Source organism: Uloborus diversus, chromosome 4, assembly GCF_026930045.1.
Source record: "Uloborus diversus isolate 005 chromosome 4, Udiv.v.3.1, whole genome shotgun sequence".
Classification (NCBI taxonomy): Eukaryota; Metazoa; Arthropoda; class Arachnida; order Araneae; family Uloboridae; genus Uloborus; species Uloborus diversus.
The window spans coordinates 124,542,101-124,560,189 of record NC_072734.1 but is presented as its reverse complement, the minus strand read 5'-3'; the positions used below and the strand labels follow the sequence as shown (position 1 = coordinate 124,560,189).

The 18,089-nt window shown below is 33.5% G+C and overlaps 1 protein-coding gene across 1 annotated transcript; it reads right to left on the bottom strand.

Moving 5' to 3' along the window:
* Nucleotides 1-794: 794 nt before the first annotated feature.
* LOC129221162 (protein shisa-5-like) lies at nt 795-16,729 on the bottom strand. The gene is made up of 4 exons (XM_054855611.1): nt 16,663-16,729; nt 11,063-11,210; nt 4,555-4,691; nt 795-1,093 (listed from the first exon to the last, which is right to left on the bottom strand). Exons 1-4 carry the CDS (start codon nt 16,721-16,723, stop codon nt 795-797), a joined length of 645 nt encoding a protein of 214 aa, XP_054711586.1. The 5' UTR covers nt 16,724-16,729.
* Nucleotides 16,730-18,089: the final 1,360 nt, after the last annotated feature.

The window sequence follows — 18,089 nt, the reverse complement described above, 5'->3', positions numbered from 1 at the left end:
ATTTAAAACTATTTAAAAACGTCAATAATAAAGACTAACTACTGCGATTGAGGCAAAATGATTAAGAATAATCATGCAAATTGAAAAAGATGACAATTTTAGCTTGAAGAAGATGTCATTTCAAGAAGGAGCTCCGTAAATGCATTATTGATCTATGCAGGACAATTTAGCATTCAGGTGATGCAAGAATATTTTACTCCATAAAATTTTGAACGTTTACAGAGCTAATTTAACGAAAAAGATTTTGCCAAGAGGTAATTCACAGGGTAAACTATTTGTATAAACAATCACAATGTAAATGAAAAAAAAAGGAAGCAAATATACTAATGACTGATATGACATTATAAAAGAGTTTGGGCAATTGAACATTGGGCCAAAAAAGAAAAAAAAAATTCAACTATGAATATGAAATGTTGAAATTCTTACTGAAACTAAAACATATTTTTAAAATAAAGAACTTGGGTGACCTTTTTAAATTTAGTATTTCTCACTGCATAGAAAATACAAGGAATTTGATCTAAATTGTTTACTTTAAATTAAAACTTTGGTACGAACCCTCTAAAAGCATTTATAAATCAAAATGCAACATAAAAGTATCACAAAACAGAATCAAAAGCTGCCTTTTGAATATCAGATGACTCTCTGCACAGAGATTTCACTCCGAAACCAGTAGACTTCTTAAAACAAAAAAATCTTGTGTTTTTTGCCAATCACAGGCAAAAAAGAACTATGACCCTGCATTGATCAGCGAGTCGCCAGAAAACAAAAGCGTCCCGCGCTTCTTGAGACTGCGATCACTTGCCTGCAGCAAATTGGGGATTATATGGGGGCTGATCATTCACCGGATAGGGGGGAGGGTTTCCTGGGGGTGGGGGATATCCTCCCTGGTATCCCCCAGCAGGAGGATAGGGGGGTTGTGGTGGATAGGGGTTGGGTGGGTACTGGAAGTGTTCTTGGGTGAACTGTTGCTGGGGGTACTGCTGCTGGAACTGCTGCTGGGGGTATCCAGTCGGGAAGGTCTGTATTGGGTATGCTGGCTGAGCTGAATAGTGGGCAGTTGTCGTCGTAGCGGTCGTTGCCGGCTGACTTGCAGCTGAAAAAAAAAAGACATCAGTACAAACTAGTAAGTTGTGGCCATTGTGAAACTTTCTTCTATATATCTTATGAATTTTGACCCCTCCCCATGCTTGAGGAGCAAGCAATATTCCCAGAAAAAAGAAATTTACGCACATAAAAAACTTGAGGACCGTCCCTATTCCTGAATTATTGCAAAAGCTAAGCAAAGAGCGAAAATTGAAAGGTATTTTAAAAACCTTGCTTGAATGATTTACAAATATTTTATTTGTCAACTAACATAAGATGGCAACAGTTAAAAATTTTAAATCATTGAGATAATATTTCCAATCATTTCCATGCAATTAAAATCACGAGAAATACGCAGACGACAATCTATTGTGATTTATTTTTCTTGTTGTTGAATTAATAAAGCTATTTTTATTCGCAGAAAGAGAGAAAAAAAATCAGCCCCTCATGAAGCAATTGGTGCCAAAATTGAACCAACGTCTGTTTACATATGGATTCATTTATTCCAAATTTCATCCTGAGCGAAGCATTTACTTCTTGAAATATGGCAAAGAACATTTGATTGCGCCACCCCGTTTTCAGCTATTGAGGCCAAAATGGAATCAGCTCTTATACCCTTTAAGGACTATTTGTCGATAAATTTTTGTTTGATTCCGTTCATTATTTCTTGATATACAGCAGTCACAATTGACGGCAAAAAATGTTCTATAGCTCAACCCCTGTTAGAGCTATTGACACCAAAATTGAATCAGCACCTGTACCTGTTAGGAGCAACCATACGGACCAAATTTTGTTTGATTCCGCCAGTTACTTCCTGGGTAATAGTAGGCACGCATAACTCGAGAAACGTCCCATCGCTCCACACCCCTTCGAGAAATTCGCTCCAAAAAGCAATGGGCACAAGTTCACATAGGGGCACATGTGTGTACCAAATATCGTTCGATTTTATGTGGTAGTTTTTGCTGTAGAGCGGCCACAAAAAAACTGGTAACACACATACGTGACAAATACACACACACATACGGACACACAGACAGACATTTTCCAAAAATGGTTGAAATGGACTCAGCACATCTCAAAACGTTCGAATTCGTCAAAATTCAAAATTTTGCACGAATCCAATACTTTCTTCTATATATTAGATATAGAAGAAAGTAAAAAAAGCAAACCATACAACCTTCACTTATAAGTACTGGGATTTGGGACCAAATGAACTGTGTGAGCAGTTAGAGGTACAATATTTGTACCAAACTTTTACCAGGGTTCATACTCTATTTGGATGGAAAAATTCCATGACTTTTCCAAGACTTTTTCATGACTTCAATGAAAATTTTCATGACCTCGTTACTAGAAAAGAATAGCACTATTTAACCTTAAACTTGATAATTTTTGGAAATGAGCATTAGCAAAACGTCTACATGAATGCACAGCCTCATTGGAGCACTTACTCGTAATGGAAAAAATATGGGGCCGTGGTAGCCTGATCGGTAAGGCATTGGACTCGGGGCCGGAGGGCCTCGGGTTCGATCCTTGCTGGTCGAAGACCCACCGTCGTCATTAAAGGGGACTGGGCGACGTTAAGTATGCTCGTGGTCTCAATGTCCTCCAAGTGAAACGATACCTCTGGGGGTGCTAGCACCAGGTAGCTATTAGCTCTTGGACTAGTTCTAAATTCTCATTAACTGCTCGATCCGGTGATGGTGCTGCCATCTATCGGTATATAAAATAATGGAGGCAAGGCACTTAGTATGCAGCCCTCGACATAAATGCAGTTGAAGTCAGTTGTGACTCTGAATCGAATCGAATCGAAAAAATATAAGTCTACGCTTAAAAAATTAAACTATTCTTATTTGTCTTCATCATATAAATTTAAGTAAAGTAAAAATGCAGTGAAACAAATATGATGATGCTTAAATGTCTGATATTTTATTTATAAACAGGCAGAATAATATTGAATGGGACAAAGGTTGAATGAGTCATCACTAAGTTCCACTAAATTTGCTTCCAAAAGTTGCCTTTTAGTGTCAACAGTGCATTTAATCATTTACATTACTTGACAGTATTTTGGTTCTTTAAAGTAAAGCCACATAGTTTAGTTTTTTATGTTTCTAAATCAGACCGTTTTTTAAAAAAAAAACATTTAGTAATGAATCAATCTTCTGATTCAAAAGTATACTTGTTTTGTTTACTTATTTGCACTTTTTCAAATGCATATAAACTAATAGGTGCAGAAATTTCAGAACATGTTTGACTCCTGACTTGAACGTAGCAGTGGGTCGCATGGATTAGTTTTGCAGGCCGTATGTTGGGCACTACTGTTTTACATTATTAAAATTTCTCTTTTTCTGTATTCTATCGCCTGACTAAAGATCTTTATTTTCTAAAACCTTCAACAAATTAAGATAAATTCTGATAAGTTTAATAATAAAGTTCTTACGAGTAATGGAATCGAACTCGGATGCAATCGAATTGCTTTTTTTTTTTTTGAGTGGGCGTGGCAAAACTAAGAACGTGAAATTTTGCTACTACAGAATATGAAACATAAGAAGTGTCAAAAATAACAGTAAATTCAAAATAAGTGATGTCCAAGCAGTAAAATCACATCGCAAAAAAAGGCAAGCGGCTGCGACAGAAGTGGATGCAACAAGATTTCAAAATTCAGATTTGATATTGGGATCGTTCAATTTTCCATTTTTACCAGCTTTTATGTGCTATACTGTTAAATCACTCAAGATTTCTAATGTTCTTTTAGTTACTGTTACTTTCTCTTTGTCCAAGACATTTTTCCATGACTTGAAATAAATTTCCATGACTTTCAATGAAATTTTCAATTTTCCATGACTTTTCCAGGTCTGAAATTCGCTTATTTTTTTTCCATGACTTTCCAGGATTTCCATGACCCGTACGAACCCTGTTTTACCCACAGAACTTAGGGGTTAAAATTGTATTTCTAAGGCTCATAAGAATAGGAACTGAAGCTCAGTCCCTGAAGTTGTATGTTATAATATTTTTCATAGAAATAACATATTAAAGAACAAAATAAAGAAATACTTTTTTTACTAACACTTTATCTTGAAATTAAAAACATTATTAGAGCTGGGAATAGCTCAAGAATAAAATAACACTGCTTTTAAAATTTAATATTCATTTATACAACTAATTTTGCTACAAGTTCAAATTCTTATATTAAAGAATAATACATTTGGGTATAAGAATACATTTGTGTTCTCAATTTGTATAACAGAAAACCCTGTCATCAAAACTTGCTAAATTATATTACATTCTTCCCTTCCTGCATTTCAATAAATCTATCCATTTGCTTGATTTTGCTGACATTATTGTGCTGGTTTCCAGAAGCAAGAAATTACATATGGAGGCCTTTTTAGGGATTGCTACATCGGCTGAGCCAATAGGCCTGGTATTAACCAAGAAAAAACAAAATATAAGTACTAAAGCAGAGAAGGAACTCACTGTAAGAGGTGTTTCCTCGTCGATTCCGATGCTTGGCGAGGAGGCAACAACTGCAGCAGAAACATGACACCACCACTATGATGACAACAACCACTATGGCCGTCACCAGGACGCCCACGATGATCCCAATGGTGTTGCTGAAAACGAAACAAAGTTTTTCAATCATTCAGCAAGATCAAAAGGAGGGAGAACATTAGTTTTTGAAATATGAACTATAGTTTTTTCTTTTTTTTTTCAAATTGATATAAAAGTTAGTGACAAAAATTTACAAATTGCATAGCTGCCAATATTAAAAGATAAAAATTAAGGATACTAGTGTTTAAAACTAGGGAGACTGTGTGAACAAATTTAGCGCCAGAAGTTTGAGTGTTAAAAGATTTTTTAAATTTGTTGCGATTTCCTTAATAAAGCCTGTACAGGGCCTGAAAATCAGAAATTGAGATTACTATTTCGACTTTTCGCAGTTCATAAAAAAGTTATAGATTTTAGGTTTGAAAAAAAAAGAGCTTTAAATAGATGCAAGGTTTTTTCTTTTATAAAGGACTGGCAGTACACGCACAGCGATGCCCGCGCTAAAAATTTAATGGAAGTTCGTTGAATAAAAAAAATTGACGCCCCCTCCCCCTTTGATGTGAAATGATCCTTTTTCTTTGTATGCATACAGATCTTTTCAAAAAAAAAAAAAAAAAACTATTAAAGTTTCTTTGGAATTTAAAACAAATTAGATTTGCAGCTGCTTTAAAATATCTTTCAAATGTAAAAATAATTCCCCAACTCTATTAGTTATCCCCAAACTCGACCAGCAATTACTGTATCATAATCTAAATCAATCCAAAGAAAAACATCCTGTGGAACACTCAAAAATTGTCAGAAAAAAAAAGAAGAAAATGTCGTACATTTCAACATTGTACTCGGATAAAAACAAATCAAAAGTCTCTTATCTTTCAAAACATTGAATTACTTTTACGGTTGCTTTGAGCCAATAATTCTAGACTGAACTGCTCAGCGTCTAACGCGCTAAGCGACCACGCTACCCGAACCCAGCCCTTTTGTGAGTGAAGCCAATGTTTTCCTTAAGCAATAATAAATGCTTTGCCAAACAAACAAAAGAGTATAAAATCACATTAACAGTAGCTTTCAAATCTTTATATTTAAGAGCTGCGTTGCCCGGCTTTGCCTGGTCTACCTTGAGAATAAAAATTGTGTCAAGTGACATATATTCAACAATCAGGCTTAAATAAATAAAAAACATGCAAAATTACCCTTCCAAACAATGACGACATATATTAAAATACTTTTAAAAAATTAAAATGCAACAGATAGAATTTAAAAACGTAACCATGGAAATGGGAAATAAAATTAATAAGGTCAAGAAATTAAATGCAAAATAAGGGAAGAAACAATGGATTCAAAAAGCGTAACCATGGAAATGCGAAAATAAAATGGTTGACAACCTGAATCAAAATGATTTTTCAAACTTCATTCAAAAACACTTGTAATTTTTTCTTCTTTGAAGATAGAAGCTTAGTTTTTCGACCACAGGTCGAGAGAGATCTGGAGTAAAAAATGTCGCTTTTTCCAATGGTGTCAAAAAGAAAACTGTGGGACAATTCTTTCACTTTTTATTGATAGATTTAATGAAGAAAGTAGTGCCTAAATTTCAGCTAAGCCTAAAAAAATTTGAGCTAAAAACGCAAATTACACCTGCTGTAATTAAGTTAGAGCATTGAAACAAATTTTTTAGAACCAAGAAAATTCTACCCTTTTCAACGATATATAATATTAATATGTGCAAGTAATTTTTCACTCCCATATTCGGGAATTGATGAAATTTGGGCCTAAACTGGAATAAAAAAAGAACTATTTATCGGATTTTTTCGAATTATAGCCTATGTCACTCAATAAGAAAGCACCTTTCATATAGTGAAGGAATTTTTCAGATAGGCGCAGTGGTTCCGGAGATTAGCTCAAACCTATAAACACACAAAAATTTGCCCTCTCTTTATAATATTAGTATAGATAATAAACATTTCCAGCAGCAGGCAAACATTTGTACAGTTCAAAGAAAACTGGTAACAATTTACATTTTTTCGGAAATAAGTTTTAAAAATAAGGAAAATGAAACAAACATTGCCAACAATGATAGGACAAATGCAATTTTTGTATTTGTGTATGAAAACGGTCTCATTTTTGCAATCATGATCATTTTTTACCATAGGGATTTTTTTCGAACTTCTAATCACTGACAAATCACTTTTTGGAAATTTCCGTTGTTTTGATGGAAATTCAGGAAATATTTACTTCATTAGAGAGTTTGAGAGAAGGCATTGAAATTCAAGAGTCATCCCAACAAATCGGGTGAGTTAGCATTTATGCAGTTTAAAAGTAACTCAACACCTCATTTTAGACTCTTAAAATCTTATAATAAATAGTACAAGATTTAATAGTACAAGTTATAATAAATAGTACAAGAAAAATTTCAATTTTATGCTGATGTTCAAATACGCAATAATGGCCAGTTATAGCCTAAATAAGGCCAATGCATTTTGAAGTGGACATTCTGCAAAAAGGCAAGATATCCAACCGTCAACTGCTGTTTTATATTATCCAGCATTTACATGGTATTTCTGTCTCATAGACTGTTTTATGTTAAGTTTTATTGAATTGTATGACATTTTTAGGGTTGTGCTGCAGATTATAGCTTGTATGAATATTTTAAACACAATTTACTAAGAAAAATAAAGTTAGAAAAAGAGCAGTTACTAAATGAAGATTATACAATTGACTGTCATTAAGTTTACAGAAAAAGTGGCAAGTGAACTAAAGGTGTACTGGCCACTGGCATATAAACGAACATTTTTAAATTTCAGGTCTAGTGTAGTAATGCCCTCCTGAAAATGCATGGGCAAAACACTTAATATTTATTAAATAAAAAAAACACTATCTGCTAAAATAAATTTTACTTTATTTTTCTGGGTTTGATTGTTAGAAGAAATGTTATTCAAAGAAAACACATTGAATGAAAAATCATCAGTTAGTGCCGTTTTTCTGGTAAATCTAGGGAAAAAACATTTCGGTACAGATGTGATATACCCCCCCATTTGGCGACATTCGATTTTTTTGCACAAAATTAAAATATTTTTCTCGCCAATTAGACGATAATTTTTTATGCATGGCATCCCTGGCCAAACTAACCTGTGTTTAGCAACCCGAAGGCAATCTTACAGATCTGTTCAAACTTGTTTACTTGGGTTGTTTGGGTTTCACGCAGGAGAGATACGTGGCGTTGTTTCGTGCAATATAAATTACAGGAATGCTTATTTTGTGTTAGTTTAAATTCAGTAGTTGTGTTTTGAAGTAAAAACATTAGAAAATGCCAGTTTCTTCAAACTTGAAGGTTAATTAAAAGTTAACTCCAACGTGGTGTGTATCTGTAACGTGCCATTGTCATATGATGTATTGTTTTAGACTGAGTGAATATTTATACCATATAAAAAGGTAAGTTCTTTATTTTAGAATTCAAAAAAAAACCTCTCACTTCCAAAGTTCTTTGTTTTTACAAATCCTTGAGGGGTTCTTGTAGTTTTTAACTTTATTTTTACTGTATGTAAATTACTTTTACAGAAATAGTACGGTTATTTTGTTCTAAAAGTTAATTCTTATCGATGCCACGAATTATTTAGACATTCTATTAACGTGCCTCCTTTAGGTACTGAATTTTATGTTAACAATTGAAAGTTCTTTCGGTTGTACTCTTAAAAATGCTGAATTTTATTAATAAATCTGCACAATAATGGTGCATATTTCACACTTAAAACTGTGTCATTATTGTACACTGAACGGAAGGAGCCACCCTTGGGTGTCTCCATGAAAATATACGTAACTGTGACCATACTCCGACTGTAATGTATATTAACAGTCGGAGGGATAACGGACCGAGCGGAGCGAGGTCCTGGCGAGCCAGAGGTCTCATAGTACTTTCGTAATGAGACCTCGGCTCGCCGGCCCTGCCTCGGTCTCATTACGAAAGTACTATGAGACCAAGGGCTCGTATCCCGGAGAAATGATGAAAAAAAATTAATGCATTAATTTCGACTTGTAATTAATACAATAATTTATTTCATTGTATTTTAATATGTTTACAAAAAATCCCGGCCCTGTACATTTTTGAAGCATATATTCGTGATGTTTTTTGTTGTGCTTTTATGTTGTTTTTATATACAGTGGCTCCCAAAAGTCTTCGTACACCTACGACTTTGAACGAAATAGGCCCCATTCCATTGGTTAGAATTAATATTTCGGAATAGGTATTTAATTATAAGATCTATGATCCATTTTTAACAAAACTACATAAAAAGTTTTTACAAAATATTAAAACTTAATTTTTTAAAAATCAAAAACCAAAAAGTGCCGGAAATTTTATGTCACAAAAGTCTTCGTACACTTTATAAAATTTCTATATATTATTGAATAATCTAACTTTTGATTAAGTTATTAATTAGTGGAATATCATACAGTATTCATAACACCTTTTAAACGTCTGGGAATAGATTTCATTCTTTTTCTTTCTTTTTTTTGCGTAATTTCTGAGTAAGTGTTTAACCACACTTCGAGTCTTACTGTTTCTAGCTCTATTTTCGTTTTAACGCCCAATTTTCGTAATCTAGCTTCCAGATATCTCTAAATACGTTACATTAAGTTAAAATCTGGAGATTGAGGGGGTATTTTCTAAATTTTAGGACAATTTTCGAGGCACCAGACGTAAACGTTGAAAACCGTGTGCTTCTTATCGTTATCTTGATAAAAAACAAAGTTGTTTCCAATAACCAAATTTTTGGCTCAGAGTTCAAAATTGGTTTTTAAAATATTTAAAGGAACAGCATAATTCATTATTTCATCAAAAAATTACAAACTACCAAGCCCTGATGCTAATATGCACCCTCACACTAGAACACCTCCACCGTCCTGATTAACTGATCCAAAGAAGTTCTTAAGATTAAGTCCCTAATTTTTTCTTCTACATACAATTGTACCAAAAAATACCCAAAAATGTTGAATTCATTTTTATCTGTAAGTAAGACGTGATTCTAAAACGTTTTTAGCTTATTTAGCATTGATTTGCGACGAAAATCGTAAGCTTTCTGTTTTTCGCATGACCAAGAAAATTTCTGCGGGAAGAGTTCCCATTTAATCCAGCTAATCAGAGAACTTGGCGAACAATTTTAGGTGAAAATTAAATGTAAAATTTTTCATTTAACTCTGCAGAAACTTTTACAGCACTCAAATGTGTATTTTTCATAATTTTTTTAACTGTAAACCTCTGATCATGCATTGTTAACTTTACCGGTTGACCTTTTCTTACCTTGTTTTCGGTCCAATTCCTTTCTTTAAAGCATTTTATCAAGCACTTTACTATACAAACAAATAAATTAACTGATTTAGAGACATTTCAAACCAATTTACCACTACTGTGGGAAAAAAATTCAAATTTTTAATGGTGTTTGCGGTTTTTTACGAATACCAGCCATTTTACAGTAATAAGCACAATATTAAGGAATAAATAAACAAAAAAATAAAGCCAAATGACTTATAAGGGTCAACACAATGCAAAAATATTAATAAAACGGCATATGATAATTTTAATCAGGAATTTATTCGGAAATATTTGAGTGTACGATGACTTTTGTGGTGTGTTATTTCTCTGTCTCTTCTTTTTCTGACCCATTTCAAAAAGAAGTTCCGTCAATATTTTGAAAAAACCAATGGGTTGTATTTAGAATGACATAGGAATGATGTGAAAAAATCTTGGACTTCATATTCGAATTCAGTTTCGAGTTATTTTGGTTTTACTAAAAAATTTCAAAGTGTACGAACACTTTTGGGAGACACTGTATATTGTGTTCTGAAGTGCTTTGATCATGTTTTTTTATCTGATTTTTTCCTGTTGGCGCTAAAAAAGCATCGCTAAGAACGATGTATGACATATGTCGTCATACATCGTTTTCTTGGCGACGCTTTCTTGGCGCCAACAGGAAAAAGTCGCCAAGGGTGGGGTATATCACATCAGTTCCAACATTTCATTATTTTGATGGGAAAAATAAAACTATATTTCAAAGAGCTGTTTTATATTTATTTGTTCATATTTCAACAATATTTTATCGAAAAACTGGATAATGAAAAAAAAATTGAATCCATTCAATATAAAAAATATTATTACCAATATTAGATAAATACCTTTGTGCTAAAAGGTAAAAATAGGACCAACGCTACAAAAGCAAAAAAATGCAATCCAACAAAAGTTTTTGTTGGATATATTTACATCAATAAAGTGTGCATCTTTGTATGTTGAAAAAAAAAAGGTTCCTTGTAGCCTTGTAACATGTTTCTTCTTAAACATCTTCTTACCCATTTGTGTTCTTTTGACATTGTTGAATGCACTTTTATTAAAATACAAATATTATTTATTCAGCATTTTCATCATAGAGCACAACAGAGCTATTGTACTTACATAGCAGAAGCATAATCAGAATAGCTACAGCAGTAGCGAAGCTTCTTCGGACCACAACAATAGATCTTGTCTTTTGGATCATTTGGACCAGGACAAATTAATGGTCTGGTATCAAACAACTCTTCTTTAGTACATACTATACTGGATACTAAAGAATAAAAAATTTTAATAGAGATTTATTCAATAAGTAATCGACATTATTCAAAGAAAAGGTTTTTAAATAAATATCCCAATAAAACAAACTCATAACAATGTTAAAAACAAAAATTTTTAATCTAGATCTTCTTAGGACACCTGTGAGAAATTTTTTAGGCATTACACTGAAAAATCTAGGTGTCATTTTTAGTAAAACTATGTATTAATTTAATGAAGACCAAGGGCAGATCCAGAAATTTTTCATGGAGGGGAGGATTGTTTTTTTACAAATACAATACAAATGCAAAAGTGACGACCAGCAACAGGCTCTGGGCCCAGCTAGACTGGTCCTAGTCAATTTACAATCCCAGTGAAGATCAATGGCCCTCTTAAAACTATCTACTCCCTTGCTCATTACCACCTCTTCTGGTAAACTGTTCCAAGGTTCCACTACCCTGCTAAAATAATAATTTTTCCTAACATCCATGTTAACCTGAAATTTGAATAGCTTAAAACAATGACCAATTGTCCTGTTTTCAGTGCTCAACTTCAACCCCGTAACATTTTTCATTTTAATAAATTTAAACAACTGAATCATGTCCCCTTGGTCTCTTCTTTGCTCAAGATTGTACATTTTTAGCCTTCTAAGCCTGGAATCATAGTATAAGTGAGAAAGTCCATTTATTAGCCTTGTAGCCCGCCTTTGAACCCTTTCCAATACGTTAATGGCTTTCTTAAGATAAGGAGACCAAAACTGAACAGCATACTCCAAATGAGGTCTTAACAAACTTCTATATAAGGGCAGAAGAACTTCTTTAGATTTGTTTGAAATAGATCTATTGATAAACCCAAGCATCTTATTGGCCTTGTTACTAGCAATGCTGCACTGTTGGCTAAACTTTAAATCCTGACTTATTAAGACCCCCAGATCAGTAACTTTGTCTGCCTGACTAATGACTGAACCTTGCAAATAATAACTTGTACTTATTTCCATGCTCTAAATGTAGCACTTGACATTTCCCAACATTAACGGCCACACCCCATTTATCAGCCCACTCCGTAATATGATCTAGATCCTCTTGCAGCTGTTTTGCTTATTCTTCATTTTCTACAGTCCCCAAAACTTGGACATCATCAGCAAAACAATTCATGTTCCCAGAAATATTTTTGTGAATATCATTCATAAAAATAATGAACAAAACAGGCCCTAACACTGATCCTTGAGGAACCCCGCTTAAAACCTCACTCCAGTTAGAATAACTTCCCCTTACAACTACCATTTATTTCCTTCCGGTCAGCCAGTTTTTTACCCAAATGAGTTTTCCCTCCTATTCCTATATCAGCTAATTTGCTAAGTAGAGCAACATGCGGTACCTTATCGAAAGCTTTTTGAAAATCAATGTTAACAACATCTACAGGTTTCTTATTGTCCAAAGCCATGGTAACTATCATAGAAATGTAATAAATTAGTTGCACAAGATTTACCTTTCCTGAAACTGTACTGAAAACTAGTCAATAGATTATTAATCTCTAGAAAATTTACTAACTTAATTTTTATCAATGTTTCAAAAATTTTGCAAACCACTGAAGTTAGACTCACAGGTCTATAATTTCCCGCACTCCCTTTAGACCCTTTCTTGAAGAGCGGTGTAATGTTAGCCAGCTTCCAATCCTCTGGCACTGTCCTCGAGTTATAAGAAGCATAGAAAATATTTACAATTACATCTGCTAATTCCTCCGCACATTCAACTAAAATTTTTGGATAAATATTATCAGGGCCCGGAGCCTTAGTCTCTTTAATTTTTTTTAAATGAAGTAAAACGTCATCCCTGGAAAATACAAAGTCCTCAAGCTGTACTATAGCTTGTGTCTTGTTGGTGTCAACTGTTGAGAAACAGTTCTCGTTAAAAACACTCGAAAAAAAGTTATTAAGAACATTAGCAATATCACTATCGTCCTGAATTAAAATTCCGTGCTCATCAACCAGTTGCCCAATATGACTATTTCGAACCAGGGTTGGCAAGTTTCTGCCGGGGCGGTTAAAACCGCTGGTAGAAACCGGTTAAAACCGGCATGGCAAAAACCACTTTCTGCCACATTTTCGGCAGAAACTGGCAAAAACTCTCAAAATGACAAAAAAAAAAAAAAAAAAAAAAACACTATTGACAGACAGTAGAAAATGCATGGAAAAAAATAATTGCTTACAAAAGCACAGTTTAATTTACAATATTAACCCAGTTCAAAATCAAATGTTTTTTTTTTTTTTTTTTTCACCCTACAGTTGCTTTTTGGAAAAGTTGGTTGCAGAAATCTAAATAGTTTCTCAATTTATTATGCACGAACGAGAAACTTGAGAATATTCTTTCAACAGAAGAGCTAGCAGGCAATGCATCAAGAAACAAGCAATATTCATGAAACTTTCAAATTGTATACTTTATTCAACTGGTCTATCATGTAGTAACTAGGGTAGTGGTAAAAATTCGATTGGAAAAATGAGTTTCAAGAAGTTGGGCCAGTTTGTTTTGCAAAGCTGTGATATTAAGTACAAAATCTAGATTAATATTGGCAACTAAAATTTGACACTTTCTTCTTGAAGCACATGATAATTTCAAACACAAGCAATTTAGATGAAGCATATTTGCGAGCAAATTACGAATAGCCTGTTTAATTCTGTATGTCACTCTTCCATCCTAAGAACCCATTATGATTTTCGTTCTTTGTTAGATTAATCCAAATATTACGAGCATTAGCAATCGAAAAGTTCCCTTTCTGAAATAAATCAAGGGCACTAGCATAACATTTTATTTTTTTACAATGATGAAATGAAGTTTCATTTTTAGTTTACCTAAACAAATATCATTTAGTAATTTCTTTAGTTTTTTAAGACAATTTTAAGTTTTTGCCAGTTTCTGCCAGTTTTAACCGGTTTCTGCCACTGGCACGGCAAAAACTAGTTTCTGCCGGCAGAAAGCCAACCCTGTTTCGAACTTTCCTCGAATTAGCGTATGCAAAAAACCTCTTGGGATTCCTGTTTATTTTATCTGCCAGTCTTTGCTCCAACTCTCTTTTCTGAATCCGTACCAAATACTTAAATTTACGCCTTGCCTTACAATATTGGAGCCTATCGGCACTGTGACCAGTTTCTCTAAACCTATGAAAAGCAGCTTGCTTGTAATTTAGAGCGTCTTTAGTTTCCCTGGAGAACCACATTGGCCAGATTTTAGTGTTGACACCCTTTCTCCTAAAGGAAACATGATCCCCAACCGTTTTCGCTAGCTTTTCCTTAAACTCTACCCACTGAAGATTCACATCGCTATTGTCCAATCCAGAAGAAAAAAACTGCTTTCAAACTCTGCCTAAGTGCCACAAAATCAGTATTTCTGAAATTGGGCACAAACCTAAAATTCTCTACTTTGTGCGTATCAAATTTAATCCCAAACCTAATACTGTTGTGGTCACTATCTCCAATGTGTTCCTCTATACATAACCCCTGAACAGAACCTTCCATATCACAGAAAACTAGATCCAAAATCACGTCCTGTCGAGTACCCTGAGTTACAATTAGATCTAAAAAACAGTCACCAATTACTTTCAAAAATTCCTCTTCTCTGCTATTACTATGGTAAAAATTATTCCAATCAATTCCTGGAAAATTAAAATCTCCTATTATAATGACTGACCCCTTATTTGAAATGTCACTAGTAATGCTAAACATCTGTTCATCTTGACCCTGGCTTAAGTTGGGTGGCCTATAAATGTTCCCCCTCAGTCCCCTCGGTCTCTTCTTTGCTCAAGACTATACATTTTTAGCCTTCTAAGCCTGGAATCGTAGTCTAAATGAGAAAGTCCATAATATTTTGATATACATGTATATATCCGATATTTTTGACCCGTGAAAGTTAGGATATTTCTTAAAATTTTTTATTGTGGGGGCCCCTTTGTTGTGGAGGCCCCGGGGCAGTAGCTCCACCTGCCCTCGCCTAAATCCGGCCCTGAATGAATAAGTTATTGAAAATGGTTAATTTTAATAACTCTAATCTGTACTGAAATCTGTTTCTATGGGGAAAATATCCTACTAAACCATAGGGAAAATATTTCAGCCCCCTCCCCCTCAAAATTTTGCATATGAGCAACCTTGGTATCATTGGTGTTGAAAGGAAGTTGTCACCGCAATGAGGAGAGTTTTGTTTCCATTATAACTGTTTATTAACTCTAGGTTCTTTTTAATATGTGCGTGCTTTACCTATTAAAGTTAGTAGTGTTTCCCCAAGATCTTAAAAAGGGCAGGGCACTTATTGATAAAAAAGCACTCTTTCAATTAAAAGACTTCCTCAAAAGAATTTTGTAGTAAAAAAAGGTACTAAGTTTCATAGTACAATCTTTCCACACCCATTATAGAGAGTTACGTTTCAAAGCCACGCTGGAGTGAATTTTTATCTTTCAAGCTAGAAAATTTGCTTTTGTGATGAAATGTTGACAAATGATCTTTAGAGGCCAGCAGTACATATTAGTAACATCTATAAGTCTTAATGCTAGTATTTTTTAATTTTTTCTTCATTTTCTTGGGCAGATGGACCCCTTAATGACGACCCCCCCTGCACTGCGGGTATGCAGATCAGGGTCTAAAAAGGGGGCAGGATGCAGCTCCCTCCTAAAAATGCCTAGGGACAGAAACTACTTTACTGAACAAACTGGCTGTATGACTCCTGTTTCTAAGTTTTGGATTTTCAGGGATGCCCGCAAAGGGAGCCCCCTCCTTCAAGATCGCAAAGCCCCCTCGCCCAGAGAAGTACAATACCCCTCAAAACAAACCCGATAAAAATAACAGCCTCCCTCCTAGGTGAGCACCCGGTGGGATTTTGTAAGTTTTGCACAGTACTGACCCAGCATTACTTTTTTGATTATTGTTTGATACATTTTTAAAATCTTTATCATGCATTGTGCTATAAATGTATTTTTAATTTCCATTCCCAATATTATTCTTTAAATTAAAATTTTAAAGACTTCAGTACACATATATGCTCAGTTCTGTGTCAGTTCTACAAAAATAAGAGTAATAATAGCATGCCATGGCTTTATAATTTTGCTAATTTCTGAAAAAGACTAAGCGCTTTAAGCATCAATAATTTTGAGAGGGAGATTAGTTTTTGAATCTAACCTCAAATTATTCTTTGATTAGAAATAGCATATTTTTTTTTAGTGACTACCCATAAAAACAAAATAGGAAATTAATTCAATGCTTTATTTCTTTTATGCAATTAGCGGATGTAAACTAGACCACTTCCTATTTACATACTGCAAAGGAAATGCGACTATCTCAAGATCTAACATTGGAGGGAAAATTTGATCATTTATAACTAGAGAAAACTATACAGGAGAAATTGGATATGATACGTAAAAAGTTTTAAAGAATTTCTGAAACAATAACAAATGAATTAACATTTAATGAATTGTATGTAACTTACCTTCACTAACGAAAACAAATATCAATATCACAGGTAACAAGACACAAGCATACCTACACATTTTGTTAATTTCTACACGAATTTAAAGCTCTGTTTCGCGAGGCGTTCCCTAACAGAATTACGATGCATGTATTCCAAAACTGAAAATTTTACATGATCTAATGAAACTAAGTTTTCCAATAATTTGCACAGATACCCAAGATTGCAATTATCCTCATTATACGATCTGACGACAGAAAACTACAACAGCAGAAACAGCAGTAATAACAAATGATGTCGATGTCGAATAACGAATGACGTAAGCTTCTTCCTCGAAAGTTATAGCTTTTTTTTTTCTTTTTTAAAACTTTTTTCATAATCATAAATTTACTGCTTAAAATGTGCTCTTTGCAACAAAATTTTGCAAGAAATACATTTGTTTTCATTTGTCATGTTCAAAAGCTTAAAAACTGATAACATTTAAATTTTGACATGTCCTTCTTTACATTTAACCTAGTCATTTCTTAATTTAGAAAGAAAGATTTAAAGAAACCAGTATAGAGCTTCCTTTTAATAATATTTCTTTTCATCATAAACAAATATTGCGTTTTCTTTTCTTTCAGCCGGTAAAATATTTATTTTTTAAAAAACCCTTCGCTGTGCTAACCGTGACAAATGTGAGGATACGATACAAATTCCAAAATGTGAGCACGTTTTCCCAGTAATCGAAACGTGGACTCCAGTTTTTACTCAATTAGATTAATTATTTTCGTTAATCAGAAAATTAGCGATGTTTTAAGCGTCAATCAGTAAAACATTAAAATATAAGCAAGTGATTGTCACATCATTATTACCGTGTTCTTTTTATACGACTCTTATGACTAACTTCATTACTACCTTGGAGAATTTACACTATACAATTACATTGTAACAAACTTTAAACATTTCAGAATAATTTTATTTTCACTACTTGGAAAGCTTTACAAGTTTTTTTTTAAAACACATTTGGAAGTTACCTTAGTATTAATTTCAAAACCATATGATTATCTTAAGAAACTTAATGGATATCGAATGCAAATCTATTTTTTGTGCCAATAAAAGCTAATCAGGTCAGTAAAAAAATTCTATTGAAGTAAATTTCCTTCACTTGTACTAAGTTGTAATTTTTCACCTTGTGTTCGTGTTAAAGCGAAATACGGGCTCAGTATTTTTCAGCCTGGCATATATTATTGTTTATAAAGGAATCTTTTGACATTAATCAATCTTGTAATATATTACTCAGTTTTCTTGTAATCCTTGATTTTTTTTTAAATTAAGAGTGTAGTAATTAAGCTTTGTGCAGAAATTTATAAAATGTTTTCAGAAACTAATACTTAAGTCTTCAAATCTCCAGCAAAGAAGAGTTGCCATAGACATAATTCAGCTATTTAAATTTATTAACATTTAAC